General features: G+C 36.4%; 1 protein-coding gene across 3 annotated transcripts; it reads right to left on the minus strand.

The window, feature by feature from the left end:
* Nucleotides 1–4,441: 4,441 nt before the first annotated feature.
* LOC124638329 (RNA polymerase II-associated protein 3-like) lies at nt 4,442–14,120 on the minus strand. Of its 3 annotated transcripts, XM_047175271.1 has the most exons (10): nt 14,017–14,059; nt 13,848–13,912; nt 13,433–13,546; nt 12,923–13,042; nt 11,975–12,102; nt 11,067–11,277; nt 9,948–10,142; nt 9,114–9,458; nt 6,920–7,112; nt 4,442–5,844 (listed from the first exon to the last, which is right to left on the minus strand). In XM_047175271.1, exons 2-10 carry the CDS (start codon nt 13,887–13,889, stop codon nt 5,756–5,758), a joined length of 1,437 nt encoding a protein of 478 aa, XP_047031227.1. In that variant the 5' UTR covers nt 13,890–13,912; nt 14,017–14,059; the 3' UTR covers nt 4,442–5,755. The 3 variants fall into 3 exon arrangements, with proteins under 3 accessions (XP_047031227.1, XP_047031225.1, XP_047031224.1); XM_047175269.1 differs by lacking the exon at nt 13,848–13,912 and having other exon boundaries at nt 14,017–14,120; XM_047175268.1 differs by lacking the exon at nt 14,017–14,059 and having other exon boundaries at nt 13,848–14,010.
* Nucleotides 14,121–14,459: the final 339 nt, after the last annotated feature.

The raw sequence follows: 14,459 nt of genomic DNA on the forward strand, positions 1-14,459 counted from the left end.
GTGCGGCAAGTAGACGGTGTTTTCGACCTCGGAGGTACTTATTAGGGACGTAGAGACGAATCAGCTCATTGTGCAGATCAGGGGCATCTGTTATCCCTCTACATATTTTAAGCATGATGCTCAGCTGGTCATAGGCTCTTCTAGTTTGCAACATATTAAATCCTAGATGTCCAACAAGAAATTTGGTTGGATATAAATATGGATAATATCCAGACCGAAATTTATAAAAGAACCGCAAAAATGCCTTTTGGACTTTTTCAAGCATTAGTATATATTTGGCTTCATACGGGTTCCAAACACAAGAGCTCGCTTCTAATTTGCTTCTGACAAGCGTCGAGTATAAGAGCCGCACGACATGCGCGTTTTGAAAATCTCGTGCGTTTCTTAGAACGAACCCCAGTCGCCTACCTTTATACCTACCTACCTATATATACGAAGGGTAATGTAGCAGTTTAGCAAAGCCAAAAATAACTTATTAAGTGTATTTGCCTCAAACTTGCTGTGTAATCCTTTCCCATAAAAACAAGTTTTTCCCTATTATTTCATGGTTTTCTCCCACACGACTGCTTTTAGCTCGGCAGCTGGCTTCGCAAATTAATTAAATTAAAAATTTTACTGTTTTCACAAAGTAGGATATTAAAAATGGGTTAAAGTAGATTTTAATTTCGTACCTAGGTACATTTCGAACTATGGCTGTGATAAAGCAAAAAAAATCGTATAATTGTTACAACAAAAACCAGAAACAAGGCTTGAAAATATTGCATAAAATGTAATCCAGATCGTCTGCCCAGACTTTTCCTAACTAAGATGTTGGGGTCGAGTTCCAGTCTCATAGGTAATTGCCAATGTAACTGTCTACGTGTTACATAATCAATCAATTGAAACAGAGATAGTGGTATCTTAGAAAACAAAGCCAAATTTTCAGTTGGGCGATGGGAAAATTCGCCGAAAATGCTAGAGGAATCGCGGGTGGAAGGAAGATACTGTAGATTTTGTTGGTCACATAACCCTATCAAACAATAAGTACAAAATATTTCCTAGTAGGTACCGGACTCCTGGCCTATATCCATCTGATCACATCACGATACATCTCTAATTGATTCCAGTGAGGCCTACGTAATTGATCTTATACCTGATTGTGTTGTCTCGACGGACCCTTCGTTACCAGCCCTTGCCCCGAGACATATGAGAAACTACCCTGTACATAGTCATAAATAAGCCTATAATATAAAGTGATAAACGAAAATAATGTGTGTTTGTTTGTGAACGAGTTTAGCGTCCAGCCGTGACCGAGTCGATAAGATGTCTTGCTAGACACAGGCTATGAGATAAAATGATTACTTGCTAGGTAATCACCGTATGCTGGTAGGTAATCACTGTATTTACAGTTTTTTTAATGTTTTTCTCCGCGCGCGCCATTATTAATGCCGGCCGGCCGCCATTTCTTAGATTTGAAATTCGAACTGGAGTTGCATTGCTTGATGTCAAGAGGTAGCGCTCGCGCGCTCGGCTTTTGTGATGATGTTTAATAGGGAGGAGAAGGAAAATATTCCAAAGCCTCTTCAGTTTGACAGTCGATACAAAATAGTTAGAAGCCAGAAAGTTTGTTATCCAGCACTAGGTACTTACTAAGGGCTAATTAAAAAACAAGATTCTGGCATGCCTGGTTGGCTATGGGTGCCGCGAAAAATAATATCAGAGTCTGATATTATTTTTCTTTTTTATTATTTATTATTTTTTGGGTTTTAGTCAAGTAAAAAGTCTGATTATCAGACTTTTTACTTGACTAAAACCCATCATATTCCTTCTTATGTACCAGGGGCGCTGTAACTCTTTCGAACCATCCCGCTACCCATTATGTGCTAAATCTATAAAATGTGGCATGCAAATAAGTTTTGTCCAAAAAAAGCTGGAGAGAAATTTACCTACGGTGAAACCGAGTACCAAACTAGTATCATAATATTACCAATCGAGCTGAAGGAATTTCCAGGATTTCATTATGTGGGGAAGTATTTTGTAATAATTTGATTTGTAAGGGATTTCATATAAGTAATATTTTTGTTACTGTACCGTTTTGTTATAATAATTCTGAGCTTCTGAGCCCCGAAGGGTTTGGGTCCCTAAGTTAATAACTTGCGGTTGATCAGATGAATCTATGATAGGTTTCTTATTTGTTTGGAAAATGTATGATGACGCATTGAAACTAATAATAGGTAGGTACCTTCTTACCTACATTATATCTATTTTAGACTACATAGCTATTGGAGCCTAACTACTTTATGTACAAAACGTCACCATTTTGCAAAAACAATATGTTGACGATAAAAAAAAACATACCGGCCGAAAAAGGAGGAGGTTCTCACTCCTCCTTTTTGGGAATTCGGTTAAAAATTAGTGAGGGACACCAGTTATATACCAAACAGTGCCTAAAACTAAGCATTTGTAACTAAAACTAAAAACTAATCCGGACTGCAAATTATCTACAAACCTTTTTCAACGAATAGAGAGAGACACACAATTTGACAGACTTCGTTATGGACCCCATCCAATTATATTACCTACCGCAGTTGCAATTATCATAATCCACAAAGCGGTCTCATCTCTTTATATTGGGCGAAATAATCGCTCAACACATTTTTCCTCCTCACTTTTGTATAAAAGCTGTGTCCACATGGGAAAGTCAGATATTTAATTCTTATTTCGGAGTTTTCTGCCCAGCTCTAAACCTTCACTGTTTTATGTATAATGTTAACAGACAGAAATATTACCCTGAAAGTTGCGCTTGATTATACAGGGTTTCCATCGTCAGATCTTAGTCTGTACCTACCCACTCTACGCATGTCTACAAATTTTGAGAGTTGCCCTCGATTTTCCGGGGTTTCCATCATCAGATCCTGGACCACTTTGGGAGTTTAAGTATAACCATTTAGACAAAAAAAAACTGTCAAATTAGTTGGTAAAAAAACCGAAAATACCTACGGGCGACCAAACATAAAACAATTTTTGGGAAGTCAGTTAAAAAAATAAATTTAAACACGTAGAAAAAGAAACCCAGAAAACAAAGAAAATAACAAGAACTTCAACAAAAAAAAACTAGATCTAATTCCAACCAGGTACTTAAAACAGCAATGGGCTTAGCGTAGTGTGAGCTCGGGCTTAGAACACGTCCGTACCAGGCGTAATGAAGACGCTCGGAATCAATTAGTGACGGCCGCTGAGGTGCTCTCAGTAGGTGCATAGTTGTGGGATAACATAGGTAGGTATAGGTACCGACACGTGTCGCTGTCTGTAATAGAAGTAGGTAGGTATTAGGTACGGTGTGAATGCTGAAGGCTTTTCCTGAAAAACAAGTCTGATAGTTTTGTTACATAATAAAATATCATAAAAAGGCTGCGAAACTACTGGAAGGATTTGAAAAATCTTTCAGTTTCGGGAAGCTACGCGCGCGAGACCGCGGGGAAAACAGTTAAACAGTATTAAATAATACTTAATTAAGGATGCTGAAACAGAAGTCGTCCCGCCAGCCGTAGGTATTTACTTCACAATCACGTCCAAAATCTCTACATCTACCTACATTACTTTTGTATTCATATCGAAGAACAAAGATATAAAGAAGAACTCACCTTTTTAAAACAGAAAAACGCAGGTACACCCAGACATAATTTTTGTAGGCCTGTAGACCTTTTAAGCCTTAATAAAAAATCAAAATAAACGTTTTTTAATACTTCAATCAACAAATCAAAAAAAAATCTGTGGCTATATATATCCCGGGAGATTGGTCTTCATTCAGTCTCCCGGGACTTAGACAAAATTCTTGAGACCCTCCTAGTACCTAACACCTCAATTTTACAAGACCAATTCACTCCAGCACCCTTGAACAGAGTAGGTACCTATGTGGAAGGATTATCGAGATCCCGGGAGGCACTCCACTCGAAGATGCGTCGGAATCAATTAGTGGGACCTGTTGAGCTCAGTAAGTGTTCAACCCTAAAACGTAACTATTTTGAGAGTTTACCTATTTGATAGTATGGTGTTTTAATGGGGTTAGAACTCTATATAAGGATATAAAGGAAAGTATACTTAGCTAGATATCATTTTAGTTAGATTGTTACAACTTATATAAGATAAATTATGGAATCAGTCGTTATTTTGTGGAAATCCATGACATTAAGGGGTTTGGAAAAATATTGGTCGAGCGGACAAGTCAATAATTTATGTCAAAAATCAATTATCCAGGATCGTCGTATCGTTACATCTTTCAAAATAAAAATATTTTGATACCTGTCTGCCGAAAGTTACATACTTTGATCGTTTTCTATCAACCTTTTCGAATACATATTCAAATAATTTAAGCTTTCACCAACCAGTTCGTTTTCTCTAGATCTTTCATCAGGAAGGACAGCTGTTTGCGACAAGACTTCATAAAAAGAAACAAGAAAAATATAAATTCATAATCTTTATTGGGGCTTAAAATCAATCACAGAACTCAAACGCTCCTTCGCACCATAATTACAAAAAAAAACTCATTCTATCACAATAGTGACTTGAACAAATAAACAATCTAAAATGGATCGGTGGCATAGGCCCCCACTCTTCGAAGCATCTGTAGCCGACGCCCCCGAAAATTGCATTTAATTAACCGAATCGGGGGCTTCGGCCATAGGTGCTTCGATCAATGGGGGCTTAGGCACTGACCCTTTAAAATAACACGCAACTTTCAGAACTAGGTAAAAATAGAATAACTACTATATAATAGAAGTAAGAAAAAACTTCGCAATTTCTATAATTTTTCGAAAGTTACCAATTTCTGTACCTAGTTAAAAGTTACGTGACTTAAGTTATTGATACTAGAAATAAGTGGATAAAATTAGTTCATAACAAATTAATATTATTTTGATGCGTAAATATAATTATACTACTCTTGCAAGTTTGAAGCTTTAAGATAATTGATTGTGGTACTATTATTATTAAGTAGGCATTAAGTGACAAAAATCTATAACTTCAACTAGGATTTTATGAGTAGGTATTAAAAAAGACAAAGTATGTTTCATGTATATGCCCCGAAAAATATTAGTGTATAATTACAAAGATTGCACGCATTGAAAATAACATAGAATAAAAGAAAAACAAATTATCAAGAGATAATCATTTATTAACAATGATTTTGAGCAAACGCCGAAATTACGATTACAATTTTTTATACATCTGTAGCTCATAAAATCAAAGAATTATTTACTAAGTCATCGAATTTAAGTTTTGTTTTGTGTAATACATAATTTGATAATATTGTTACAGTAAAGATTTTGAGAAATATTGAAGGAAATGACTATTGTCCATTATATAATTACATTAATAATAAATTGTGTGTTCTGAATAACTACTCCACTTGTTTCTAGCACCTGGCCTATGCGCCGTGAATGCGCTTGAGAAATTACATATATTTTATAATTTGGTATTTTATACGAATATTTTTGAATTGTCCCAAACCCAACATACAAACTTAATAAAAATTATCTTAAATATTTTTGTAGATAAATGCATTTTAATACACATAGTTGTGAGTAAATTATAGATACATGTAATTTTATTTTCGCAGACTTTTTAATTCTTAGATTTGTGTGACGAGACAACAGTAACTCAAAAATTAAACAGAAATTTACATATTATACGTAATTTCTCAAGCGCAGTATGTTTAAATCTGTAAGTATCGTATAATATTGGTAATTACGACAAATCAACTACAATAATGATGTGTTTAGAGCTCGTATTTGTTCTTCAGATCGGCGATCACCTCGTCAGTCGTGTTCTCAGATGTCTTGCAGTATTCTAACACCTTCTTTAACTCTGGAAAGATGTATATAAGTTACGTTAGAGAATAACAATAGTATTTCATATAATTGAGGAGAATGCGATGGTTGAGACAGTTAGGAAAATATCATAATAATAAATACAGTCTGTTTTAATTCTGTACTGTGTAATGTACAAGGTTGCTATGTTACTGATTTTTTTTTAATCTGTTAAGTCGTTTGAATGGCGCGTTCAATATTTTATTTTTTCAAAACTGAACAAACATACTCTTACAGTATAGATAGGGGCTATTTCTAACTGTAGTGTTAGCTGTGTCCTAAAGAACCTACTACACACGCGGATTGCGAGCAGATGCCGAAATTCCGCCCCAAAAAAGGCAGCCATCGTGAATAAAATTTTGTTCTAGCTGTTTACGTGAAATTTTTGAAATTTAATCACTCAACAACATAATTGAATTGTTGTTTACTGTTGAATTTTATTTATTTAGTTGTGTTATAGCGACATCGTGTCGTAGTCGATAGTCGTGGTGGCCTAGTGGGTAAAGGACCAACCTCTCAAGTATGAGGGCGCGGGTTCGATCCCAGGTCAGGCAAGTACCAATGCAACTTTTCTAAGTTTGTATGTACTTTCTAAGTATATCTTAGACACCATTGGCTGTGTTTCGGATGGCACGTTAAACTGTAGGTCCCAGCTGTCATTGAACATCTTTGGCAGTCGTTACGGGTAGTCAGAAGCCAGTAAGTCTGACACCAGTCTAACCAAGGGGTATCGGGTTGCCCGGGTAACTGGGTTGAGGAGGTCAGATAGGCAGTCGCTTCTTGTAAAGCACTGGTACTCAGCTGAATCCGGTTAGACTGGAAGCCGACCCCAACGTGATTGGGAAAAGGCTCGGAGGATGATGAGTTGTGTTATAGCGACCATAGTGGCCACTACATAGTATAAAATAAAGTCGCTTTTTCTGTACTTATATCCCTATGTCCCTTCGTACGCTTAAATCTTCAACATTACGCAATCGATCTTCATGCGGTTTTTTCTATCAGATAGAGATTCACCGATGTTGTTACCGAAGTAAAGCGAGGGCAGGTCACTAGTTACATAATAAAGTACTCACTCTGTTTATCAGTATGCGAGAGGAACATAGCTAGTGCAGAGAATCTCTGCACCGTGGTGAGAGCCAGCAGGTACGCCGTCACCTTGCCGCTGAACTGCGCCGGGAACGCCTCCAGCATGTGGATCACGTCGGAGAGGATGGAACTTTCTAGAGCGTTCGCGAATATCGACGGGATCTTTGACGGTTCTATTAGCTGTGGGAAGAAAAAATATGTTTTATTGCATACACAAATACATTGTTACTATATAATTTAAACTAAATCTTTATTTACATGTAACACAAAACTTTAAACTAACTGGGCTTTGAAAAATTAGTTTTCATCGCTGTCATACAAGAGAGGAGTGTATGGTTTGTTTATTTATTTATTTATTTAACAATTTATGTACACACACACAGAATACAGAGAAGAAGAAAAATAGAAAAGATAGTACAAAGGCACAGCTTATTTCATTAGAAATCTCTTCCAGCTGGCCCGTTATGAGAGAGTTAGAATAGAAAGAGATGCAGATAGAGTGCGTAAAAAGAAAAGAAGCTATAACTAACATAAAATAATCACTAACTTTGTTTGTTTGTTTGTAACTAATGTTTGTTGATAGGAATAAAGAAATCATAGACAAATAAAACGTTATTAATTCTCCTATTAAAAAAGCGTCCTGTATGGTGCATGCCGCGTATTTACAGTATATACATGGCTAGTAAGCAAGCGTGTGAAACTAGTCGCGAATAGATTGGAATTCACTTTTTATACAAAGTCTTCCGATGTATACAGCAGCAGTACGCAAATACTCGCTTATATTTTGTAGTGGCCAAAGTATCTTGCTTTGTTCCATAATATACAGTGCTAGTCCGCATGCAAATTAATCGTGTATACATTGGAATAGGCGCGAAAAACTTTACGATTCCAATCTATTCGCGAGCAGTTTTTGATTAAAACACGACCTAGCATTTAATGATAATTTAAATATTAATAATGCTCGTTCAATTAAAAACATTGTATTAAAAATTGAAGTTAGTGACGAAAACGAATCGCTGCAAAACCGACTCCACGTAGTCTTGTCTGCCCTACCCCTAGAGTGCAATTCAAAACCGCGTAGACGCGGAGGGGCGAGGCGGCCTGCGAGCTGAGGCGCAGGTAGTTTTAACGCCCGCCGACGCGGCTGAGGCGCAAGCCGAAGCTGCGGTGGTGAGCGTGAAAACCATCTGCGACGATAAGCTCGCATGGGACCGCCGGAGCCCCGCAGCGCCGGAGCCGTGACAGAAGCTATGCTTGCTGCATGTTGCTTGCTTACATTTTAAACGTACTGAGTTAAAAAATTAGAAGCTAATTAAATATATTTCATGATGTCATTTCATAGTATTTTAGAAGTTTACTGTTAGAATGCCTGCTACAAAAGATGCTAAAAAATAACCATCATGCTGAGTTGTATTTAGAGTGGTTTACTTAGACGATAACTATAGTGGCTAAGATAGTATTATTTAGATGCTCGTTAATTGTGGCTGACTTAATAATTTAGAAGGCAACATACATTTTTGTTTAATTAGCATTTTTAATAAACAAACTCAGATTCAAAGCCATTTTTATTTAATGCTTTACCTAATATAAATTTTGTACAGTTAAATTTGACCGTGTATAAATTGGAATGTTGCATGTGCACGTCTAAGCTACGGATTATACGCGAGCAGTACGCAAAATTCGTGTATACTTTGGAATCACAAATTAAAAAACAGCATTACAAAATATCAGCGAGCAGTTTCCTATGGATGCGTTTTGGCTATGTACACTCTGTAAATACGCGTGCATGCCTGATAAAAAAGGCTTATGATTCTGAAACTTATTTTCATTCAGTGGCTCCATTAACGATCAAAGACATTGTACCCTTATAGTTTGAAGAAACCATTTCTACTCATACTTTTACTAAATCTGCACTGCCACACTTTTTGAATCTTTTCGTGTTTACACATTTATTTTAATTTCAATCGTTTCATCACTACATAGTATAAAATAAAGCGGCTTTTTCTGTCCATGTCCCTTTGTACGCTTAAATCTTCAAAACTACGCAACCGATTTCCATGCGGTTTTTTATAATAGGTAGAGTGAGTAAAGAGGAAGGTTTATCTGTACAATAACATACATTAAATAGTGGGGGTCGCTAGTTATTACTATAAATTAAGCAATGTAGTTAATAATACTTACACTCCAATATTGACATTTGGCATCCCACTGATCCTTCAAATATTTCCATTCAGACATAAATTGAACACTATTGACTGGCGTCACGAAGTTCCTCTTTTCTTTCTCCGTAACTATCGTATCGGTGATGAGTTTCATCGATTCTGGACTAGCAATTACTTTGTCACCTCCTCCTTTGATATCTACTCTTTGTGCGGGAGTTTCATCAATTTTGTTAGAGTCGTTATTGTTGGAGTCTCCGAGAGCCATGTTGTCTTCAATTTCGATGATTTTGAGACGAGTCGGCGGTTTCTCTGGAGTTTTCTCGCCGAGTAATACCTCTTGAATCGGTATTGATTTCAGTGCTCTCTGTAAATTATAAAATAAAAAGTTAGTTAGATCTACACCAGTTTTTTACAAATAAGTACATCTACACTAAGTTTTCAGTATAAATGGACAATACTGAAACATGTAAATTCCACTCAAAATCCTCACAGATATATTTTTCCCCTTTCGTCCAATCATCAGACTGGCTCCGGACGCAGTTCCACTATCTTTGTCTGCACATCTTTTATGCATTTTTAAACGAATAGTGAACAAAAGCAACTCACCTTGTACAGTAAACTGCACATTGGTGGTAACTGTCATGCACCTTAACTCAATAGTAATAAGTACGATTTTCCTATAAAACTGTCACCACTGACCTGAATGACTTTACCTTTTAAAGGGAACTGAGAACTACCCCCTACATCCGGATGAAAAGTGCCATATCTCTTCCATGAAACCACCTACCTTCACACCAAATTTCATCCCAACCAGTCAAGCCAACTCAAGTTAGGATAGTTAAAAAACCCTTACCTTAGACCTCAAATGCGGCGGTTTCTTCACAGGTTTGATGACCATGATGTTCTCTCCGACGCCTTTCCTCCAATCATCAGTTGCAGGAGTGACTGGCTCCGGAGGCAGTTCCACTATCTTTGGCTGCGGCTTAGACTTGAACAGTGGCTTGCTTTCCGTGGTGGGCGTTGTGGTGGGCGATGATTTTGATTTGGCCTGGAAATTTTGATGTAAATTGGTTAATAAGGCTATAAAGTATTTTATTTATGTTGATGATTCCAAAATGATCACAAGAAAATATCCAAGTAAACAAGGATAAGTACTATGAACTTCTTTTGGTTTTATTCACTTCTGCTATGGCAAATCATAACAGATAAATGGTCATTGTCTCACCTATTACAGTCGACTCTTGTTAATTCAAACCTGCGATATTTCGAACCTCTCGTTAATTCAAAGTTACCACAAGTTCCCTACAAAATCTCTTTATATTTCGAACTAAATCAATACATTTTTATGCACTTAGTAATTCGAACGAAAATAGCATTGCTTTATAACAAAACGACGCGTTAATTCGAATTCTTAGTCGTCCAACACTCGAGAATTCAAAGTTGCAGAGAGAATGAGGCGGAAAGATTCTAAGTCAGGAGTCAGAGAGCAGTCTGAGTAGCAGCAACCTTTTCTTGAAGCAGTATGACGGAGCTGTTTCGAAAGATTAATTACATTATGAATACATGTATGCACACAAATGTGTCTTTAAACTTGACATTGTTATAAAATAGCAGTTAACAAATAATAATTGATCAATATTTAGTAATTCGAAGTTTTATTTATTTTCTCTCACAAATTTCGAACCATTTAATATTTCAAAAACTCGATAATTCGTAATATTTTAAGAGTCCCTCGAGTTTCGAATTAACAAGAGTCGACTGTATAATAAAATTATAATAAATACATTTTCTAAGAAAATCTTGCTGTGTTTTGAACATTATGTAACATTTTTTTAATATCATTAGCGCACAAAGAAAACGTTTTCATTAAGCTCTTATTTAAAATTACTCTTGAATGATACCAAAAAGTAAATCTTAGATAACACTCCATGGATACTCTTTAAAAAATGAAAATTGCCACCATCTCACTCACCCCTTTCGTGCCCATCCTCATTTTAATAGCATCCAACTGTTTCCTAGCAGCCGTATTATGTGGTTCCAACTTGAGCACTTCATTGAGATCATGAGAAGCAGACCGGAGTGACCCAAGCCGTTCCCTGGCAGTGGCCCGGCGCTGTAGTGCTTTGACGTACGTTGGGTCTAAGCGGAGAGCTTCTGTGCAGTCTGATTCCGCTTGATGAAGACTGGAATGAAATTGATGGTTGTGTGAGAGAAATTGGGGTGTAGGTGACGGTTTGTTTGTTTTGATGATACAATTTATTGTTTCTCTAAAATAAATGTACTTCCTAAACAGATGAACTCCAACGCATCATAATGATCACATTTTAATTTCAATTATTTTCCTATTTTGTTTGAAAGTCAATGTAAATTGTCCATAGCTATAGTACAACTTGTGAGGTTACTGTTACTGTTATTGCCGTTTTCCCGCGGTTTTACCCGCGTCCCATGGTAACTACTGCCCGTACCGGAATAAATATAGCCTATGTTACTCGTGGATGAAATGTGAAAGAATTTTTAAAAACAATCCAGTAGTTTTTGAGCCTATTCATTACAAACAAACAAAGTTTTCCTCTTTATAATATTAGTATAGATTTAACTTGTAAGGTTGTAAGCTTTCAAAATTACTGAACACATTTGAAAAATCCTTTCACTGTTGGGAAACTGTGAGGAAAGGAAGTAATTCCCAGTGTAGCAAGTAAAGTCAATTAAACAAGAATCAAAAATATGTATGTCTGATTTTACCTGTCTGGCCATTGTCAACTACATTGTACACAATATCAATTGAAATCACACACACACACACCCTCACAAAAAGGGCAAGATAATGTATTCACACAACCACATAACATTATAATGAAGAACATGACACTGTAATCTTACCTATCCTTCTTGAGATGGCAGAGGCCTCTATTAGCGAAGTAGATAGCATCATCCTTCACGAGGTCTATAGCTCGGTTGTAGCACGCTATTGCCTCGTCCCATTTCTCTTGCTTCACAAATGTGTTTCCCTGTAACAATGTGTTGAATCAATAAATAACTGCAGTGTTGTATCGCTGTTGTTGCTATTGATAACCAGTAGCTTAGCTGTTTTAATACATTTTGTAAAACACATTGATAATTTCTAAACAATTTCGTAATGAACACTGATATAAACTCGAGAGTCAAAGAGTTTTTTATTCAGGCGTTCATAAAGTATCCAGGATGAATTGTGTCAATAGATAGCATTGCATTTCTGAACCATCAACTAGAATAAGCAATAGATTATTCTACTATTGTATGTCTCTCCAACCTGTTATCTTATTTATTTTGGTATCACATACTTTTCAATTTTCAATCGATCCCAGGTCAGGCAAGCACCAATGCAACTTTTCTAAGTTTCTAAGTGTTGCTGTCATTGAACATCCTTGACAGTTGTTACAGGTAGTCAGAAGCCAGTAAATCTGACACCAGTCTAACCAAGGGGTATCGGGTTGCCCGGTAACTGGGTTAAGGTCAGATAGGCAGTTGCTTCTTGTAAAGCACTGGCACTCAGCTGAATCTGGTTAGACTGGAAGCCAACCCATGATTGGAAAAAGGCTCGGAGGATGATGATGATTTTGGGAAAACAGTTCCAAGAAACCATCATCATTTGGCTAGCATTTTCCTAACTGTGTTGGGATCAGTTTTACCAGATGCATATACAATACATGGAGGTACAAGTTCCTCAGTCTCTGTCAAGAGAATCACGCATCCACCGTTCAACGGCACCAAGCATTGCTGAACCTTATAATCAATCAACCTGTGCGGCTGATTACAGTACCATAAACAAAGCAGATCATTATAACTTACCCTCTCCTTCTCATACTGGGCTTCTTCCTTGAGTTTCTCCAGCTTGGCTTGCTGGCTCTTCTTGCTGTCCAGGGAGACAGGTCCTACGTCAGCCATGTCTACTTCCTCGCAAGCCTTGTCCTGGAATTATAATGATGCAAAAAGTAATCATTTCAATTCAAGATCATCAAAGCTTCCATTCCAATACAGACTGCAAGGGCCAGTGGCTTCGAGACAGCCACTCACTAATACATTGTTCTCATTATGTAGTACTTTATAGATTATTATTTGAAAGAGCCAACCAAGGTGTATTAATTTTGCAGTCAAATATATCTGCGGGAAACTAAGACTAGAAATTTGCACATACTTTCCCAAACAATAATATATCATACAGAACTTGTCTCATTACAGATAGGAGTCTAATAATGTGTAATTTCATTGATAAGAGTGAGCAATATGAAAAATGGGTTAGCATTAGAGCAAGAGTCTTAACAAACGAGTCTCTATTTAAAATGAAACAAGTATACTCACAACATCATACTTGTCCCATGCCGTATAGTCAGAGCCTCGGATTTTTTTCTGAGGTTTCTTTTTCGGCACCACTGGCTTCTCCTTTTTGATCTTGCTGCGGACTGGAGGCAGATCCTAACCTCGAAACAAACAACAAATTATTTAGAACTGCTTACATTAAAAACTCAATATTTTATGACTTTTACGATGCAAACATGAGTTATTTGCCAACGAGGACGACACTGAGTGTAAATAATGAACAAGGAATATTCATTTGCTACTTTTTGTGAACGCAAAAATGGCCATAACCTAACAACATACATGATCACTTTTGCACAGAATTTATCAACTTTACGCCATAAATATGCATACAAATTACAGTTAACTATTAAATTTATGTTCTAAATACAACATAAAGACGGTAATAGGTCTAAACCTGTTCGAATTCACCGTTCAAAGCAGCCTCTTTTCTTTTCATCTCGGCTTCCCAATTCTGCAAGTCTGTCATGTAAGTTTGTAAAGCTTTAACATTATCTCGCGCTTTTTTCTGTATTTCAAAAGCTTTTTCCATGATTCTTATCGGGCTTAGCACATTAAATTGTTACCTGTTAGATCAATAAAATATTTTCGGGTCGCACTAACAACGTAAACTTGTCAAACAAATTTTGATTGTCATGGCAATTCAATATGGCGCGCCGTTGCGAATTGCGTTCGGAAGTGTGAAGAACGAAAAAGTGCAAGTTTTCATAATATTATTATCTCTAAAAACTTCGTATTTCAATTAAAATATTATTTTTTGTTAGAACATTATTTTATACTAAAAAATCTTTTTTTTTTTAATAAGAAAACTAAATAATTGAATGAAATAATGGCAGGTTTCGATGAAAAACTGTAGGCAAATGCCATTTGGAGGAAAAAGAAAAAATACAAAAAAAAAAAACTTTAATGGCGTTTTACAATTATTTTGAGATGTTTCGGCCAGTAAAGTATTTTTAGGTCGTTTGTTTTGGAAAAGAGGTTTGATTTTTTTGTTAAATTCTCTTTTTGG

This window comes from Helicoverpa zea, chromosome 17 (genome assembly GCF_022581195.2).
Source record: "Helicoverpa zea isolate HzStark_Cry1AcR chromosome 17, ilHelZeax1.1, whole genome shotgun sequence".
NCBI lineage: Eukaryota > Metazoa > Arthropoda > Insecta > Lepidoptera > Noctuidae > Helicoverpa > Helicoverpa zea.